At 47.1% G+C, this 18,797-nt stretch overlaps 1 protein-coding gene across 1 annotated transcript; it reads left to right on the top strand.

Moving 5' to 3' along the window:
* The first annotated feature begins 2,082 nt into the window (after positions 1-2,082).
* LOC102558479 (serine protease FAM111A-like) lies at positions 2,083-11,106 on the top strand. The gene is made up of 3 exons (XM_019485824.2): positions 2,083-2,202; positions 5,570-5,669; positions 8,872-11,106. The coding sequence occupies exon 3, from the start codon at positions 9,365-9,367 to the stop codon at positions 10,703-10,705; it is 1,341 nt and encodes a 446-aa protein (XP_019341369.1). The 5' UTR covers positions 2,083-2,202; positions 5,570-5,669; positions 8,872-9,364; the 3' UTR covers positions 10,706-11,106.
* Positions 11,107-18,797: the final 7,691 nt, after the last annotated feature.

Here is an 18,797-nt window from a genome sequence, read left to right as displayed (position 1 = left end):
TTTTGAGCTATTATGCAATCCTCTCTATATACACTGTGCAACCCACTGAAATCAGGACAAAAATATTTTTGAAATAAAATATGTTATAGTAGATGCTTGATTAGTATATGATTTGTTTTTTTTTCTGGTTCCAAGATTGCAATCCCCCCCCCCCCCGGAGTACTTCTGGGGGCAAAGGTCAGGGGTTAGAGGGTGGGACTTCCAGTCCCAAGATGGCGACCAGGGGATCGGGCACCTGTCAAGAAGTGGGGGTACCATTGCGGCCGTGGACAGCTCACCAAAACTCATTAAGCAGACCTCCAGCCAAAATAATTGCCCACCTCTTGCCTTCAGTCTGCTATGCACTGAGCATGCCCAGTCTCAGTCTCATCTCCAATGTGTGTCTCTGCCTTGTAGCAAGTGTGACCAGTCTCAGCCCCATCTCACACCAGTGTCTGTGCCGTGCACTGATAATGCCCAGTCTCAGCCCCATCTCACATCCATGTCTATGCCATACACAGAGTGTACCCAGTCTCAGGCCCCTCTCAACAGCATGTACACTACGCACCAAGCATGCCCAGTTTCAGCCCCATCTCACACCCATACCTGTCCCCTGCACTAAGTGTGCCCAATATCTTTCCCATCTCACAACAGTGTGCCTGGACTGTGCACTGAGCATGTCCAGTCTCAGCCTCATCACAAACGTGTGTCTGTGCCCTGCACTGAACATGCCCATTCTCAGCCCCCTCTCACATGCATCTCTGCCATGAACTGAGCATGCCTAATCTCAGCCCCATCAGACACCAGTGTCTGTGCCATGAACCAAGTAGTACGTCCAGTCTCAACACCATCTCAAACCAGTATGTCTGTGCCATGCACTGAGTGTGCCTATTCTCTGCCCCATCTCACACATGTATCTGTGCCTTGCAGCAAGTGTGCCCAGTCACAGACCCATCTCACAGAGATGTCTGTAACATGCATGGAGCGAACCCAGTCTCAGTCCCCTTTCACACCTATGTCTGTACCATGAACCAAGCATGTCCACTCTTCCCATCTCACCTGGGTATCTGTGCCATGCACCAACCGTGCCTGACCTCCGCCACATCTCACAGCCGTGTATCTGTTTCATGCACCAAACATGCCCGGTATCAGCCCCATCTCACACGTGCCTTATACTCTGCATGCTTGGTCTCAGCCACATCCCACACCTGTGTCTGTGCCATGCCTGGAGTATGCTCAGTCTCAGCCCCATCTCTCACCCATATCTGTACCATGCACTGAGCATGCCCAGTCATACCCTGCTCTCACATGTATGTGCCCTGCACAAAGCGTGCACTGTCTAAGCCCCCTCTTGCACTAGTCTCTGCCACACATCAAGCGTGCCTGGTTTCAGCCCCATTCCACTTGTGCGCTTCTGCCATGCATGGAGTGTGCTTAGTCTTAGCCCCATCACATACCCATGTCTTTTGGATCACCCCAAAATGCTCCTCTCCAACACCCAGAGACTCTCCAAAAGAAGCCTTGGCAGGTCCCTTATTGACCCAATGCTCAGTTTTGGAGTGCCACTTGACATCCACCATGTAAAGCTTGTATATTGCTGTTCTGCCTGGCAACGGACAGCAGTAACAATGGTTACATACAAATATACAAGTTTTACTCCAACTTTTCTAATTTACATTAAGCCTCAACCCAAAAGTTGGGTAAAGTAAATTTGAACTGGATGTTCTAAAGTGAACAAACCTAGATTTCATAGACGTTAGGACTGGAAGGGACCTCATGAGATCATTGGCTCCAGCCCCCTGCCCAAGGGGCAGGAAGTCAGCTGGGGTTAGATCACCCCAGAAAGATAAACATCCAGGCACTTCTTAAAGGTATCCAGAGTAGGCACTTGCACCACTTCTGGGGCGAGTCTATTCCAGACTCTGGAGACTCAGACACTAAAGAAGTTTTTTTATGAACTCTTGACTCTATTTATATAATTCATTACTAACATCCTTTCATTGCGTAAGGATTAGCTTTGAAAAAGAAACCAGGATTGGGAATAAGAAACCAACGTCAGCCACATATACACCCAACAGGAAGTGCAGAATTTAATCTTCTGCTGTGGTCTGCTCTGTTCAGACATCAACGCTCATCTGACCTCCTCTTCTGTCATGATCCAGTGAAAACAGGCATCTGGTTCTGACTACACTACATGGAAAGGGACAGGGATTCAGAGTTTCAGTAAGTCATGGTTTTCTGCTTTGCAGGGAAAAAGCACAGTAGTTTGTTGTGTTTGGGAAGCAAAACACAACACCTGACTGCGCTGGTGCGGAGCTGATGCCGGAGCCAGCACAGCTATTTGGAGCCTCCCAGCTGCAGCTGCCTGGGCTCTGGGGAGCTGCTGCCAGCTGGGAGCCCGGGCTGCTCCCAGAAGGCAGCTGGGACACTGCAAGCCCTGCTGGGAGCAGCCCGAGCTCCAGCAGCTACCCAGAGCCTGGGTAGCTGCTGGCAGCCACAGAGCCCGGGCTGTGGGGCAAGGGCTTTGGGTGGGGGGCAAGGGGCAGTAGAGCTGGGGAGCAGGGGCACAAGCAGGGTATCCTGCCATGTACCCCTTGCCCTCATTTTGTTTTCCTGCCATGCTGACACTCCGGCACCTTCCAAGGTAGGCATTATGGTGTTTTTCGGCACTCCGGCCAAAAAACATTGCCTACCCCTGCTATAGAGAAATTGCTCGTGGGTTGTGCTGGGTAGTTAGAGGTATAGGCAAGATCTGGAGGTCTCTAGAGGCTTGAGAGCAGCTGGGAAGGAGGGAGTTATGTGAGATAGGACAGGTGAAAGAGACTGGGTGGTGTGGGGAGAAGTGAAGAGGCCCTACGAGGAGAGGCTAAGGGACCTGAACCTGTTCAGACTTCACAAGAGAAGGCTGAAGGGGATCTAGTGGCCTGTTACAAACTAGTCAGAGGGGACCAGCAGGCATTGGGGGAGTCCCTGTTCCCCCGAGCACTACCAGGAGTGACTAAAAATAATGGTCACAAGCTGGCAGAGGGTAGATTCAGACTGGACATCAGGAGGTGCTACTTCACTGTCAGGGCGGCTAGGATCTGGAACCAACTTCCAAGAGAAGTAGTGCTGGCTCCTACCCTTGGGGTCTTTAAAAAGAGGCTGGATGAACACCTTGCAGGGGTCGTTTGACCTCAGTACTCTTTTCTGCCGTGGCAGTGGGTCGGACTTGATGATCTGCTCAGGTCCCTTCCTATGAAACTATGAAGGTATATGCTGTGGAGACAATGAGCAGATGGGGCCATGTAGGAACTTGGGGGACAGCTATGAATAGGGAGGGGGTGATGGTTGTGTGGGTAGATCTGCCTGTACTTAGGTTCTGTGCTGATGCCCTGTGCTTGACTCATTGACATACAGACCCCAAATTAGATTGTACCAATCCCAAAGGTTGATAGGAGCTACCTTCCCTCTCCCTCACTCATCGCCCAATATTATAGCAGCCATGGGGCAATGGGAGCTAAAGACTAGGCCTGTGCAAAATGGCTAGTATTTGCTTTGGATTTGGATTTGGCCAATTCGGGGGACAGTGATTTGATTTGGGGATTCCCCAAAAGCCCCTACTCACCGGCTGCTACCAGGCGGGGGGGGCGATCCCTTCTGGCCCCCACTGCTCCACGCCATGTGGGGGCTCTGTCATGAGCCCCCCCCCTGCTCTTCCAGCCCCCCACATGACTGCCCCACCTCCCCAGCTCCTGGCTTCTTAAAAAAAAAATAAGCCCCATCTCACTGGCTCCTGCCCAGCAGGGGGTGATCCCTGCCACCCCCACTGCCCCACGTCATGTGGGAGGTTCTTCCATGAGTGCCCAGAAGCCCTGAGGCTGCGGCAGCAGCCGGTGAGTCAAGGTTTTTTTTGTTTTTTAAAGGGCTGGAGCTGGGGCAGGCAGGGCAGCCATGGGGGAGCTAGGACAGTGGATGGGGAGTGCTCAGGGGGGTTAGGGAAGCAGGCAGGGGATGGGGCCTGGCAGGGGTCCCCCTATGGTCCCCTCCCCCTTCCTCCAGCCCCCCTTCCCTGCCCTCTACTTACCTGCATGGAATCTGGGTCCATCTCCCTGCTGCAGCAAGCGGGGCCTGCCTGAATTTCTGTAGCTCTCCAAACCTTTTCCATATAGATTTGGAGAGCTTCAAATCAATTCAGACCTTTTAGTTGATCCCCTGATTTGATTCGTATTCGGGGATTCAGCCGGTGTGGTTCTGTTCTCTCCCTCATTCTTTAGCTGTGAAGAGACTTTCAGGGGGAACCCTCTGACAGTCTTTTCTAATGATTTTAAAAATAGTATTAACTGTTCTTTGAATAAAAGAAAAAGTGTTAGCTAGGAGAAGCTGCAGCAGTAATTTTTGATGAAGCCCAGTCCTGTTTCTTCTTTATAATAAATTCACACAAGATGTGAGAGGCAGAGGAAATGCAACTCCTGTCTCTAGTGCTGACTTCCTGGAAGTTTCACTTCCAGAAAAGCCTGGCAAACATGTTTTTTTATGTCATTCTGTTAAAGTGTGTGTTTTGTTTTGTTGTCTTGGCAGCAAAGACAAACTCTGATTAGGAAGACAAAGAAATGATTCAGAGGAGGGAGACAGCACAGAAGGGGCGGTACAAGCAACAGAAGCCTCTTACATTAGCTGATACCAGCTAACAGCCTATATTATCATTGATCTGCTTTGGCTCCAGTCCTTTGAACTGCTTGATGACCATTTTCAAATGAGGATAACAAAGGTGCTGTGGTGGACTGAGGGGTCCCCAGAGGCAGTAGAAGCAGCTATGATGTAGCATCCCATTCCTTCCAGTCCAGGTACCCTGATGTTCCTCTCAGCGACCCTCTCAGACAAAGCAGCATCCACGAAGGGGCAGCAGTGGCATCCCCTAAACACTAATTAACCACAAACAAAAGTGAGGATGCCAGTTATCAACAACAACCCCTCCCATTTCTCAGCTTTTTGCCATGCCAGCCCAGCACTTTGGAGCCTAGCATATCCCCATTTACCATATTTCTCATAAGGCTTTCCTGTCTGTCCCATTCTTTTCCTAACCTTTGCCAAAAAGTACTAGTGCTGTGAGTGTGAGTGGACTTGTGCTTAGAACAAGCTTCTTTGTGCAGGCCCATAGATGAAGGTCTGTGGAGAGAAAAGGAGCAGTTATTCTGTCCATATGCTGCTGGAGGGGAACAGCCAGCATCACTAGAGCCCTGCTTCATAGAGCTGCCTTCTCTCTTCTTCTCTTTGGCACTGGCTGCTCCCTTCCCTTCTGACCCCCTCCTTGGGTCTGGTTCCATTTAAGTTGATTCAGAGATACAGTTATCCCCTTCCCTTCACTGGATCTGGCCTATGCCTGGGTCACTGGGAAAATCAATCATTAGCTTTCTAGAGTGACCCAGAGTTCCAGCCAGCTAGTGCAGTCTAGGGACATTTCCTTCACACACAGTGGACCCTGAGTATCCAGGAATCTTCTGGAGAGAGAAGTGTTACAAAGGAAAAATAAAGAGATGGAAAGGTGTATCTAGATTACCTGTTCCCACTTGCTCTGTTGTGCATCAAAAATGTTGTTTTGTCTCCTCAGTTACACCTACTTGTGAGTCATCATGAGTGGTCTTGATAAGCCCCATTCTCCCACAACACCCAGCACATCCAGTAATAAGAGCAGCAAGACCTCCATTGTGGTAAGGTATTTTGTTCTAAGCACATTCATCCACCTTCCTCCCATGAGGCTCAAAGGAGACAGAGGCTGTGGTGGAGATTCGATGTTGCCAACTGCAAGTGTTCACAACTCATGAGTCAGTCACTTCAAAGTTGCCTTAAGAGTCATGAGAGTCTCAAAGTCCTCTTGTTGGCTACAAAGGACCAACTCACGGGATCATAATAAATTCTAGTTTATTAGATGGGATGTGAAGTTACCAATAAAGTCATAAATGCAAACTTTGAGTTATGGGTGGTACTGGTCACCTTAGCACATACACACACACATGCATTTACTCATTCAAACCCATGTAATATCGTGTATAGTAGCTGCTATAGTGATTGAGAGCATTGGTGTCAGTATATCTACCTATCCAAGGCCCTGGAGTCTGCTGTCGATGGTCAGCTTCCTTCAAGGCAATGTCTTCTCCAGAAGGGGGTCACCTGCTTGTACTTCTGTCTCGGTAGGTCAGGTGCTGGATGAGAAGGCACCACTGAGGTTCACACTTGATTGCCTTTTATCCCTTTCTGGCGGACTTGTGTGATCCCCCAGCATCATCTTGGCTACCCAATCCAGAGGTCGCTGTCCCATGTGGGTCTTGAGTAGCACCTGACAGCTGTTAGTCACAGGGGTGTTGCCTGCTGGTAGTGCAGTTTTGGGAGTCAGTTTGTGATTTTGATTAATTAACAATGGCATTGTTCAGGGTTGCAGGAATAGTCAATAGGGTGGGTGCTTAGTTCCAGGAATCAACTCTTTAGCTTGATTAGCTTAAAATGGAGTTTGATTGTCACATAGTTACCTACTGATGATCACCATTCATTCTCATTCACTCAAGGGACTGCCCAATATAACAGATTTTATCACTTTACAATTACAATTTCAATGCAGTTTTAACAATGGTCCAGGGTATAACTTCATTCTACAAGGAGTACATTCTTTAAGGGTTTAAAAGTATAAAATATAAAATACAAAATGCCATGGTAAAAACAAGACAGATTAAATATAAAAATGCACTGTGAGAAATATATAAAAATGCAATTTGAGGTAGTGAGGATCAAAGACTACTGGGGACAATAAGTGAGTTAGCACAAGGATATATTTACAGTCTTTGCAGTGGATATTTTAGTTCTTTGTTTTCTTTAGTGACACTGAGCTTAATTGATATGTAGATGTAATTTCTAGGTTTCTCCTACAGAAAGCCACTTCAGCTTTCTGGCTTACTCTGAGCCTTGCCACACCCATGCAACAAGCGTGCGAGGACTCTGCCAATACTTAGAAGGAAAAGAAATGCACAAAATGGAGGGGGTGCAGTCAAGAAGGGGCTTCTGTTATATTAATGTCCAGAAGGGAAATGTACAAAAGGGATTTTCTGCTACACTCTGAGCAGCTCCTCATGGAATAGAACCAGCAGTGGTTTCCTCTTACAAACTGAACTTAAATGTTCCCCAGTGGTACCTGTTATAAATCTGCTGTGTGTGATCTCCTTTGTCAGCAGCCAGTGCTGCCACATGTATGGGCATCTTGTCTTCATGAGTGGGGGGAAGGGTAGAGCCACTAGGAGTTCTGAGGTTTTCAGGGGTTCAGAAGAGAACTGGTGGGGAGGGATGTGGCATGGGGATAGCAGATGTGCAAGGCCACCCATGCTATTGTTGCCTTTTTGACTTGAGCATGTAAACTGTCTTTGGGGTGTGGCAGAGTTGTTGCCATTAAAGAAGAAAATGGATGCTGAAGTCAGGCATATTTGGGCGTATTTTTGGTGTGGTCTTGTTTCTCTCCAAAGAGCACCCACAAGATCCCTTTTCCTTGAAGGTAAATAGAAACAATAGAAGCAATAGATAGTTTCCTTGCTTAGGTATCCCCAGCCTGTTTCTCCAACAAACTCTGTGTCCCCAAAACTTCATCTTGCTGCTTCCTCTCAGGGTCATGCTCCCAGTGACCAGCTCTCTAACTTTGAGCTCCAAAGCTGCAAACCTAGCTTCCATGTCTCTGTGTTTCAGGGAATTGCCTGTTAACATTCATGGGGCAGCCCTACTCAGGCTTTGCCATAAGGGCTACTGTGGCGGGTGGAATGGGTGGAGGGCAGCTGGAGCCAGACCCCCATGCTCTGAGACAGGAGCCACCCAGCTGAAGCTCCCCCACCCTGCAGCTGCACAGCAGGAGTGGGAGCAAGAAGAGGAGCCGCCGCTGGAGACAAGGGGATCAGAGCAGCTCTAGCAGCCCAGGCCTCGGCCAGCACGTGCAGTTTCCAGTGGTGCTGTTCCTGGTGTGCTTACTGCTGGCCAGGTGCTGCTCTGCTCCATTTGACTTCAGCGGTAGCTCCTTCTGCTCCTGCCCCTGCCCCTGCTGTGCCACTCCTCATGCTGAGCTGATTGGGGAGGGAAGCATTAGCCAGGCAGCTCCTGCTGGAGGCGAGGGGAGCAGAGCGGCACCTGGCCAGCTGCAACCACACCAGGAACAGGCCCGTCAGAAGCTGCCCACTGGCCAGGGCTGGGGCTGGGGCTGAGGCCAGGCTGGCAGGTGCGGGTTGCCCTGGAAAGGGCTCAGCCCCATGTAGAGTGCCACAGGGGCAGCTGCAGGCTATGTAACTTGGGCAAACTCTGCTGCACACACACCCTGCCTCCCCCTCCATGCAATAAGGCCCTATTTTGCTTCATTATTTGGCCTGGACTGCTTAGAATGGCCTTTGCCTTCAGCTAAATTATTGATTGTATTTGGTTCCCAAACTCACTTGATGACAGCATTAGCACTTTAGTTAAAATTAGCACCATTAGTACTTTCCAGTTAAAATGTTAATGTTCATATAATCCCATTGTATATTAGTAGTGGAATCTGGGCTTTTTAGTAAAGGGGCTGCAAGAGGAACTATGGGATACAACTCCCTGTAGATATACCAGCAACAGCAAAAAATGTCTTCTTGCCCAATCTGACCAGAACTGATGGTCTTTTCAAAGAAAAGACTACAGAGCATCATGCTTTACACCAAAATAGTGGACAGTGGGGCAGAACTAAGTAGACTGATGAATTGTTTGTGAAAGATGTTTCAAAGAATTCATGATCAGTAAAGTTCATAGTTAGGTACCTATTAGATCCTTGAATTAAAGGAGTTCTCTTGTCATCTGGGATACAACACAAAGCATAAATGGCTGAATCATGTTTTTCTGTTGTTTCATTTGCTCCACCCACAGATCCAAAGAATCTGTCTTCTGCCCTGCTCAGCCTAAAGATTGAAAGGCCATCTAGCCCCTCCACAGAAAATCAAAACTGTAATGGTATAAGAACCCCTAAATTGCATACCCAGGGTTTGGTACGCTTCACAATTGATGCAAAAGGTGTGAAGCATGTAATAGAAGGTGAAGCAGATGAAAGTATATCCCGTGCCATGAGGAAATGGGAAGATAATTCAGGTCTGATGCTGACAAAGAAAAACAAGGATATATGGCTGCTGGGGCAAGATATGATTGAAGGGTTTGTGAATTTGGGAATGCCCCTCAAGTGCCTCCCTCAAGAGTCCGAGCCTCCCTTTACAGTGAACTATTATAAAGTGACGGGAAATCAACAAGATGGACAGCAGGGATACCGTCAGTATGACAGCACAGGGACTGAATGTGTCATATTTTATATCAAGTCTTGTGGAAGGCAAGGAGGGAACGCTGGTACTCAACCTAGGAAGATACTTTTATGCCATGTGCCAATGTCTGTATCTTTGCCCCAAAAGGGGAGACCATTAAGAAAGCTCTATGTGAGGATGGACGATTTCTCCCCATCCTGAAGGAAGGACAATGGAAACTGGTGGATGACAATAACGTGGTTTCACTTAATAACTATTCTGTTGATGGAATTGCCAATAAGATTTATACAGTGGAGTTTTGTAACAAGGTACGTAACATCACCGCTGGCCCATCAAGGAGTGAGGAGCTTGCCACAGCCTCTCCTGGACAGCACGACCAAGCCAGTCATTCTGTTAAACAGTCTAAGTTGGATCCTAAGTTAAAGGAGCAAAAGGAATGGATCAAACTCTTCTTTGAGGAGGAAGTGGAAGAGTGCACAACGAAACGAAAGGAAAAAGTGACCCTTAAAACTGTGTTAGAACTACATAGAAAGCAGTTTGGTAAAACAACAAAGAACTCTACTCCAGTCCGTGTGCATAAACTTTTGGCTGAGCACAGTGCATCAGTGGGGTATATAAAGTGGAACTACTATGGAAAGGGGAGTTGTGGTACTTGTTTTGCTTTACCTGAGGGGTACATCCTCACATGCTATCATATATTCAGTGAGCAGCTAGGACAAGGATTTGAGCAGTACTGGGCAGAATTTAGTCAATATGTCAGGATTACGTTTTCTTATGAAGATCAGCAAATAAAAGATGACTGGTTTTTTGTTGAGCCATGCTTGGAAATGGTAGAGAATACTCTGGATTATGTTGTTCTGAAACTGCAAAAAGGAAATGCTAAATTACCAGATGGATTGTCAAAACATTATTCTCCCCCACCCCCTTTTGGCCTGATCTATATTATTGGCCATCCAGATGGAAACGAGAAGTCCACAGATGGCTGCTCTATAATAACTCCACTAGAGCGGGGCTGGAGGTGCACTGAACGCTTGCAGGAAAAGCTCAAAGAGGACTGCAGTCCCACCACTTGTGGTCCATACCATGCCAGTTGCATCCATATATTCACCCCAAGGAGTTTCCAGGAAGTGGTTTCCAATAAGGATAAAGTCACGTATGACACTACCTTCTTCTTCGGCTCTTCTGGTTCACCTGTGTTCAGCGCATCCGGGCAACTGATTGCCATGCATGCTGGTGGCTACGTGTACAATTACCATGAACAAGAGCACAGCATTATTGAGTGGGGCTATTCCATGGAAGCCATTTTTAAAGACTTAGAAAATAAGGTTCCAGGGTGGTTTGAGTCTAGAGGGTTTATGAGAGGTTCAGAAGGTCCTACTGGTGGCAATGAGGCAGATGTGAGGAAGTTGCCAGCTGATGTGATAATGGAAAGTGACAGTGGCTCAGAATAAAACTCATCAGGCTCTCTAATAGTTGGTCACTGAATCCCTGTGATGCTTTTTCTACTGCCAGTTCCCACTAATGTCACCACTGGGCTATTTGCCAGAATTCTTTTATCTCTGCTTCTTTCAGCCTTCATTATCCAGCAGAATTGAATTCTGTTATTGTCCACTACTCAAAACCTGTTCAGCTTCTTTGGGTTCATTGGATCCATGCAAGTGATCGCTGCATTCATACCCCCTGGGAGGTGGTGCTGGGAGGAGAAGAGCAATGTCATCCTGGAGCACCTTAGTTGTTTGGCTGTCTAGCAAGCATCTGCACTGTCCTTACTTCAAAATAATTGTAACTGAGTTTCAGAATAATTGTAATTGAGCAATCCCAGGCAATAAAATGCCATGTTTTATCTTGGACAGACAAACCTGGCTTTCTGAGGCTGTTTTTTCTAATGATGAAGTAACAAAGAATCAAGAGAGAAAATGTTAAACCACATGCTGAATCCAGAACTGTGCAGCTTTGATGTTTTGTTTGTTTTTTTTTTAATTAGGTAACATACTTTTTTAAACCTTAACCTTTTAAGGCTTGGTCCCAAGCACTAGCACATCATGGAGTAAGACCTTGGTTGCAACCTTTGCTCCAGTCTAAATGTTGTCATGTGGGGCCAGGACAACTCTCAGGATCTCAGAATCACACTGTTAGATGGGAGAGTGTGACACAATTGCACATATACACACAAAAATCAATTAGACGCATACACAGACACCAGGTGCATATACACACACTACCAACTCAGGCACATACACATCCAAGATTGCCAGTCTAAGCACATGCACACCTATCACCAATTCCAGCCCATACACACTATACACACCAAAAATTAAACAAAATCAGCTGTCAATACCCACAAACCAAGTACACATACATGGATCACTAATTCGCATACGATGATATGATGATATGTCAAGATCATTTCAGGCTGGACATAAGGAAGAATTTCTTTACTGTCCGAGCCCCCAAGGTCTGGAACAGCCTGCCACCGGAGGTTGTTCAAGCGCCTTCATTGAACACCTTCAAGATGAAACTGGATGCTTATCTTGCTGGGATCCTATGACCCCAGCTGACGTCCTGCCCTTTGGGCAGGGGGGCTGGACTCGATGATCTTCCGAGGTCCCTTCCAGCCCTAAATCTATGAAATATATATCATACACCACACACCTACATACAGGTGAGTTCCTAACTTAGGTGGTGTGGTGTGTATGTGTGTGCTTAGGGTACTTGGGATACCTAGGGTGCTTGGTAACTATGGGAGGGGGAGTCAAGGGTCAAAGATTTCCAAAAGGAGGGGAAGAAGGAAGATGAATGGGGGTTAAAATGAGAGAGGGGAAAATAAGAGTGAAAGTTGCCAAGGCCAGGATTAGAATCAGCAGACTGGAGGGGAGCTGGGGTTACTTGAGGTTAATGTGCCCCGGGGATACTCTGGGTCACCTGGTGCTGGGGTGGAAGCAAGGGGAAAAGCCCGGTGGCAAGGAGGAGACAGCCAGGAAACTGAGAGGCAGAAAGCTGGGAGATAGCTGGGAAATCAAGGAGGAAGGTCAGAAGGTCAGTAAGACAAAAAGCCAACTCAGGGTTTCAAAATAACAGGTTTATTAAACAGACAACACACTACACAGCTCCACAAAGTTATTGGTTCCTACACACACACACACACACACACACACACAGGCACACACTCACATACATACCCACACAATGGTAACAGGAGAGAAAAAGGCTTGGTGGAGGGATTGAAGTCAAGGTGTATGGGGACAGAGTCCAGGTCCTTTGCTTGGGGAAGGAAGGTGGGTGATAGCTACCTATCCTGGGCTGTGAGTTGATCCTCAGTGGCCTGTTGGGGTCTTCTCCAACAAGGTGTTATCCAGAATGGAGTTGCCAGCAGGGCCTCTGGGTGGATAGGTGGTGTGGCGTGGTGCTGGTCCAGATGGAGAGGGCGTCCAACTGGGTCTGTCTTCACTGCCCCTTTTTATAGGGGCAGACCTTCTATGACCCTAGCGGTAGGGGCATGCCCAGGCAAGGGTCAGCCCTGATGTACTGAGCATGTGCACTCCAGACAAGGACATGCAGTTCCAGGTGTCTGTATTGCAATAGTGGGTTGGCTGATATCTGTAGGGTCTTTGTCTTTCAAATGCTGGGTCCATGGTTCTTGAGTGAGCCAATGGAAGACAAAAGTCTGGTCATTTTGCTGATGGTCCAGTTGTTGAGTTGATTATTCAGTATAGGCCTGCTACCATTGTATCTCAAGCAGCCTCTTTCATCCCCATTCATTCAGGAATCAATTTACATGAGACTGGCTAGACATGAGTCATAGGTTACACCCGGGCAGAGGACACAAGATGGAGGCTTGACATACAAAATGGAAACTTGACATTACTTATGCTAACTTACACATGTAGGCCTAAATCATATGAATTCATTATAAAACAGTAAAAATTAATACACACATAATAGGAACATAATATAATACAATATAAAATAATAAAAATCAATACAAACATAATAGAACACTATTTACAATATAAAAGGGGCTTGTTACTATAAGGGAGTATAACTTAGCTTAGCTTACCTAATACTACTTGTAATTATTTATAAGGGATAGGGAAGGCAGAGAAAAAGTCAGAAATGGTTGGGGAAGGGGAGGGAATGTATTTTTAAATAATAGAAAAAAGAAAAACTGGGGGTTTTGCTACATATTAATGAATAGATTTTACTGATGTAGGGATTTGCACTAGTTAACTCAAATCATCATAGCGGCACACTTCCAATAAAACCTGCGCAATATTCTTCTGTAAGCAAGGCCTGGAAAACAATGGAGTCTTTTGGGAACAAGTCAATGTGGAAAAACACTTTTGACACTGGCAAACATTGGAGTGAGTTATAATGATTCTTAATACTGTTGCTTACCAGGATGAAAATGAAAAAACTGCTGACCCTTGTCTCAGGGAAGTTCAAAAGGAACTCCAGTTCCTGAAGTGAAAGGCTGAGAGAGAATCTCTAACAAAATATTTCTTTAACTATAATGCTCACCAGTCAGTTTAAATAAAAACAATACCAAGGTTTAAAATTTATCTGGTAATATTCCTATCCCTAATCACATGAATTAAAATATTTACTGATAAAATGCTCATGTTACTTTAGCAGGATAATATTCTATGACAAATTTTGAATGGGTTTAATTCAGCAGAACCTAATAAAATTTAGCACAGGGTCCTGAAGGAACTGGCTGAAGAAATTTTGGAGTCACTGACAGTGATATTTGCAAACTCCTAAGAGAAAAAAAAAGTATTTGTTTTATTTTTAGATTTAAAGTGTACATTCCAGCATGGTCACATCTCTACATCCTACAGGTATGAACATACAAAAAGCCTTCACTGTACATTTCCAAACCTTGGAACAACTGATAGTTATTTTATAAGTTTTTTTCTTTTATTTTTTTTCATCCAGCACTTTGCTGATGGTTTTAGCTGTCAGGCTGTACTAGGAGGTGCTCTGAGCATGAACAACACGTGCCTTCTGAGGCTGGGGGAGCACAGTGACCACCCATAGACAGCGGTGTTGGTGGGAGCGGTGTGGTGGCGGCAAGTGGGGACCATCCACAGGTGGCTACGGTGATCTTGGCGGCAAGTTGGGGGTGGCAGGCAGCAAGCAGGGACTGCTCAGATCCGCCATCAGACACATCAACAGTGAGGGGGGGGCAACTGCCTACAGAAGCCGGTGGTGGCTTCAGCAGTGGCCAATCTCAGGGGGGGCACAAGCTCCCCCTACGTGTCACCTATGGCTCTGAAAAAGGTAAAAAGCACTTGGAGAACCAGAACTTTTGTGAGATGTAGGCCTTGACATAACCAATACCATTTTGAGTTCTGGGGCATTTATACACTTGCTCTGGGAGGTGTGGGTAGAGGGAGGTCTTTAATTAAAGCGGCTCTGAGTCACTCTAATTAAAGTGCCCAGAGCATCTTGTGCGTCAGTGTCCCCACACTGAAAAATGGCAACAGGGGCACTTTAACTAAAGTTCATTCAATGAGCTTTAGTTAAAGCACCCCTGCCACCATTTTTCAGGGTGGGGATGCTGATACATGAGAAGCTGGAGTCTGCTGTGTCACAACCAAATTAAGTACTGCCCATGCCACAAGCAAGAAATATATTAATCAAAACAGTTTTAGTCTGCACTAGGTTAACTAAGAGTTAACTAACAAAAAGATAGTAACCGCTTTTTTTGCTGCGCATGTCAAAAAAAAATTTATAACTGCGACACCAACATAAAATAGAATTTAGCCTTCTGTGCTGTACATAAATCATTATGATTGGTCAAAAAAACAAGGAATAACCCTGTGATAAGACCCTAGCGAAGACCGCTAGATAATTGGCGATTCTAATTAAATTTATGATGTGGCAAAAAGCAATTGGCTATTACACAAATAAAACCCATCTTCACTTCCGTGAAGTGGGAGACCTCCGCACACACACCTAAAAAACCTCTGAACGTATGCGTGAGAGTAACTGACAAATTAATCACTTGTCAGTTTCCCCCGTCTCTACCCAAATCTCAGACGTAAATCGACGACCTGCCGGCCCGACCATTTCTCTGCGCGACTACCAAACTCTTATGCAGACCGACCTACGACCTACAAACTCTAAGCTGTAACTAACCAAATATCTTTGACCTCCGTCTTTTACCACCTTGACAGTGTGAGTAAAATATCTTGCTTTGCAACCGATAAGCGTCCGCCTAATTAATTCCACTTCAAGCGTCACAAATACCCGCCTGACGGCCTTCTAAGGCCCTGGACCTTTTTCTGCCCGGGTGGGAGTCAGGGAGAGCTGCTGGCCGGCTGCCCTGGGTCCCGACATGCTGGAGCATGATAATTACCACACTCCAGCAGACTCAATTGAGTCTGCTCTGATGTGCATCGGAGCAGCCTTGCTGCTCATGTATAGGCGCCCCTTGACATAACCAGTGCCATTAAGTGGATATAGGAAAAGCACATAGCAGGTTGGGGTTGACCTAACTTAGATGGCCTACTTAGCAATGAGAAAAATGAAGACAGAATGTGGGTAACAAAATAATGGGAGGTAGCCACTGTGATGGTGTGACTGGTGGGAACCTGTGGCATCACCATAAATGGAGGCTTGTGAACCCAAGGAAATCCAGAACATCCAGAACATTCATTCGGGACATCTGCGACATGGCTCAGCCAACCCCCCCACCCCAACTCTCACAAGTCAGTGGAGGCAGGGCAGAGCAGCGTGCTGGGTAGAGGCCTTAGAGGCAGAGGCTGACAGGAGCCATACAACCACCAGGGGCATCACAGCTGTCCCTGTGGCTTGAAGCTGCTACAGTAACCCTAGGCAAAGAAGAAGCTTAACACTTGGGAAGCCAGAGAAACAAACAACACCCAGCTACAGTGATTGCAACCCCTGGTGTTATGATAGTGCCTGGACAGCTGGATCACTGCACATCATTTAAAAGGCCTGTATATGGACACCATTATAGACTAGAGTTTGGTATTGCTTAAGTGTTCAATAAATTGAATTTGAGACCGGAATAGCCTCACCAATCAGTTAATTCTACCCATGCTGCCCCTTAATCAAAAATAAGTACAACAGATAAGGCATTGTGATTTTTATTAACTGCCCTAGTATTTCATAGACACATTGAATAGTAGGATTGAGAGAGACCTCTGGATGTCATGTAGTCCAAACCCCTGCTCAAGTCAGGATTGTCCCAACTAAACCATTCCAGTTAGGTCTTTGTCTAACCTGCACTTAAAAATTACCAAGGATGGAGATTCCACAATCTTTCCCGGAAAACTGTTTCAATTTCACTTCCTCAGAGCCCACCCAGGATGCTTGAATCATCTGGATGACCCTAGGCTTACTCAAAAGTTTAACAAAAGTTGGGACTCGGAGCGGGGGGGCAGCAAAGGCATCAGTCGCAGGGCTCAAGTGCCTATATACTAATGCTAGGAGCATGGGGAACAAGCAGGATGAACTAACGCTCCTGCTTGCACTAAACATCTATGACTTAGTGGGGCTAACGGAAACCTGGTGGGATTCATCCCATGACTGGGCGGTACATATTGAGGGTTATAGACTGTACAGAAAGGACAGGGTGGGGAAGAAAGGGGGAGGGGTTGCGCTCTATGTCAGTGAGCTTTATACATCAACCCTCATCAAGATGGAATCCAAGGATGAGGAAGTAGAAGGATTGTGGGTTAGGCTACATGGGGGGCAAGGAGAAAGGGATTTGGTGGTAGGGGTCTGCTACAGACCCCCACATCAAGGGGAAGAAAGAGATTCGGGGATCCTGAGGCAAATCTCGGAGACCATAAAAGCTAAAGAGGCGGTAGTCATGGGGAACCTAAACTACCTGGACATCTGCTGAGAGTCACAGACAGCAAAGTCCCACCGCTCACGCAGGTTTCTAACCTGTGTACAGGACCTCCACCTGACACAGGAGGTACACGGTCCCACTAGGGGGAATGCCATACTGGATCTGGTATTGGCAATGGGAGATGACATGGTAGCGGACCTCCAGATCGGTAGCCATCTGGGGGACAGTGATCACCTAATAATAGAATTCACCATAAGACGGCAAGTGGGTAAGGTAACTAGTAGGGTGAAAGTGCTAGACTTTAGGAAAGCTGATTTCAATGAACTCAGGCGATTAGTCAAGGACGCACTGCAGAGTAGGAGATTTGAAGAGATGGAAGCCCAAGAAGGGTGGCTGTGCCTTAAGGAAACGATCCTTCGGGCACAATGCAAGACAATCCCCGAGCGAGGCAAAAGAGGGAAAGGGGCCAGGAGACTTCCCTGGCTGACCAGAGAAATCCAGAGCAGCCTAAGGGACAAAAGGGGAGCACATAAAAAGTGGAACCAGGGAGAGATCACCAAAGATGAATATACCTCCTCTGCTCGTGCTTGTAGGGAGGCAGTTAGGCGGGCCAAAGCTACCATGGAGCTGAGGATGGCAACCCAAGTAAAAGACAACAAGAAATTGTTTTTTAGATATATAGGGAGTAAAAGGAAGGCCCAGGGAGGAATAGGACCCCTGCTAAATGGGCAGAAACAATTGGTGATGGACAGGGGGGACAAGGCTGAACTCCTCAATGAGTTCTTTGCCTCAGTGTTCCTAAGTGAGGGGCATGACAAGTCTCTCACTGGGGTTGTAGAGAGGCAGCAGCAAGGCGCCAGACTTCCATGCATAGACCCTGAGATGGTGCAGAGTCACTTGGAAGAACTGGATGCCTTTAAGTCGGCAGGCCCAGATGAGCTCCATCCGAGGGTGCTGAAGGCACTGGCCGACATCATTGCAGAGCCACTGGCGGGAATATTTGAAAGCTCGTGGCACACGGGCCAAGTCGCGGAGGACTGGAAAAGGGCCAACGTGGTCCCCATTTTCAAAAAGGGGAGGAAGGAGGACCCGGGCAACTATAGTCTCACCTCCATCCTTGGCAAAGTCTTTGAAAAAATTATCAAGGCTCACATTTGTGAGAGCCCGGCAGGACAAATTATGCTGAGGGGAAATCAGCACAGGTTCGTGGCAGGCAGATCGTGCCTGACCAATCTAGTTTCTTTTTATGACCAGGTTACGAAACGCCTGGACACAGGAGGAGGGGTGGATGTCATATACTTAGACTTCAGGAAGGCCTTCGATACGGTATCCCACCCCATACTGGTGAACAAGTTAAGAGGCTGTGACTTGGATGACTGTACAGTCCGGTGGGTGGCGAATTGGCTGGAGGGTCACACCCAAAGAGTCGTGGTGGATGGGTCGGTCTCGACCTGGGAGGGTGTGGGCAGTGGGGTCCTGCAGGGCTCGGTCCTTGGACCGATACTCTTTAATGTCTTCATCAGTGACTTGGACGAGGGAGTGAAATGTACTCTGTCCAAGTTTGCAGATGACACAAAGCTATGGGGAGATGTGGACACGCCAGAGGGCAGGGAACAGCTGCAAGCAGATCTGGACAGGTTGGACAAGTGGGCAGAAAACAACAGAATGCAGGTCAACAAGGAGAAATGCAAAGTGCTGCACCTAGGGAGGAAGAATGT

The sequence above is a fragment of the Alligator mississippiensis genome, chromosome 2 (assembly GCF_030867095.1).
Source record: "Alligator mississippiensis isolate rAllMis1 chromosome 2, rAllMis1, whole genome shotgun sequence".
In the NCBI taxonomy this organism is placed as follows: domain Eukaryota; kingdom Metazoa; phylum Chordata; order Crocodylia; family Alligatoridae; genus Alligator; species Alligator mississippiensis.
Note: the sequence above shows the minus strand (reverse complement) of the source record. Positions and strands in the feature narration are given on the sequence as shown.

Excerpts from the sequence above, each read along its gene's own strand:
- LOC102558479 (XM_019485824.2), top strand. The coding sequence starts at position 9,365 with ATGCCATGTGCCAATGTCTGTATCTTTGCCCCAAAAGGGGAGACCATT.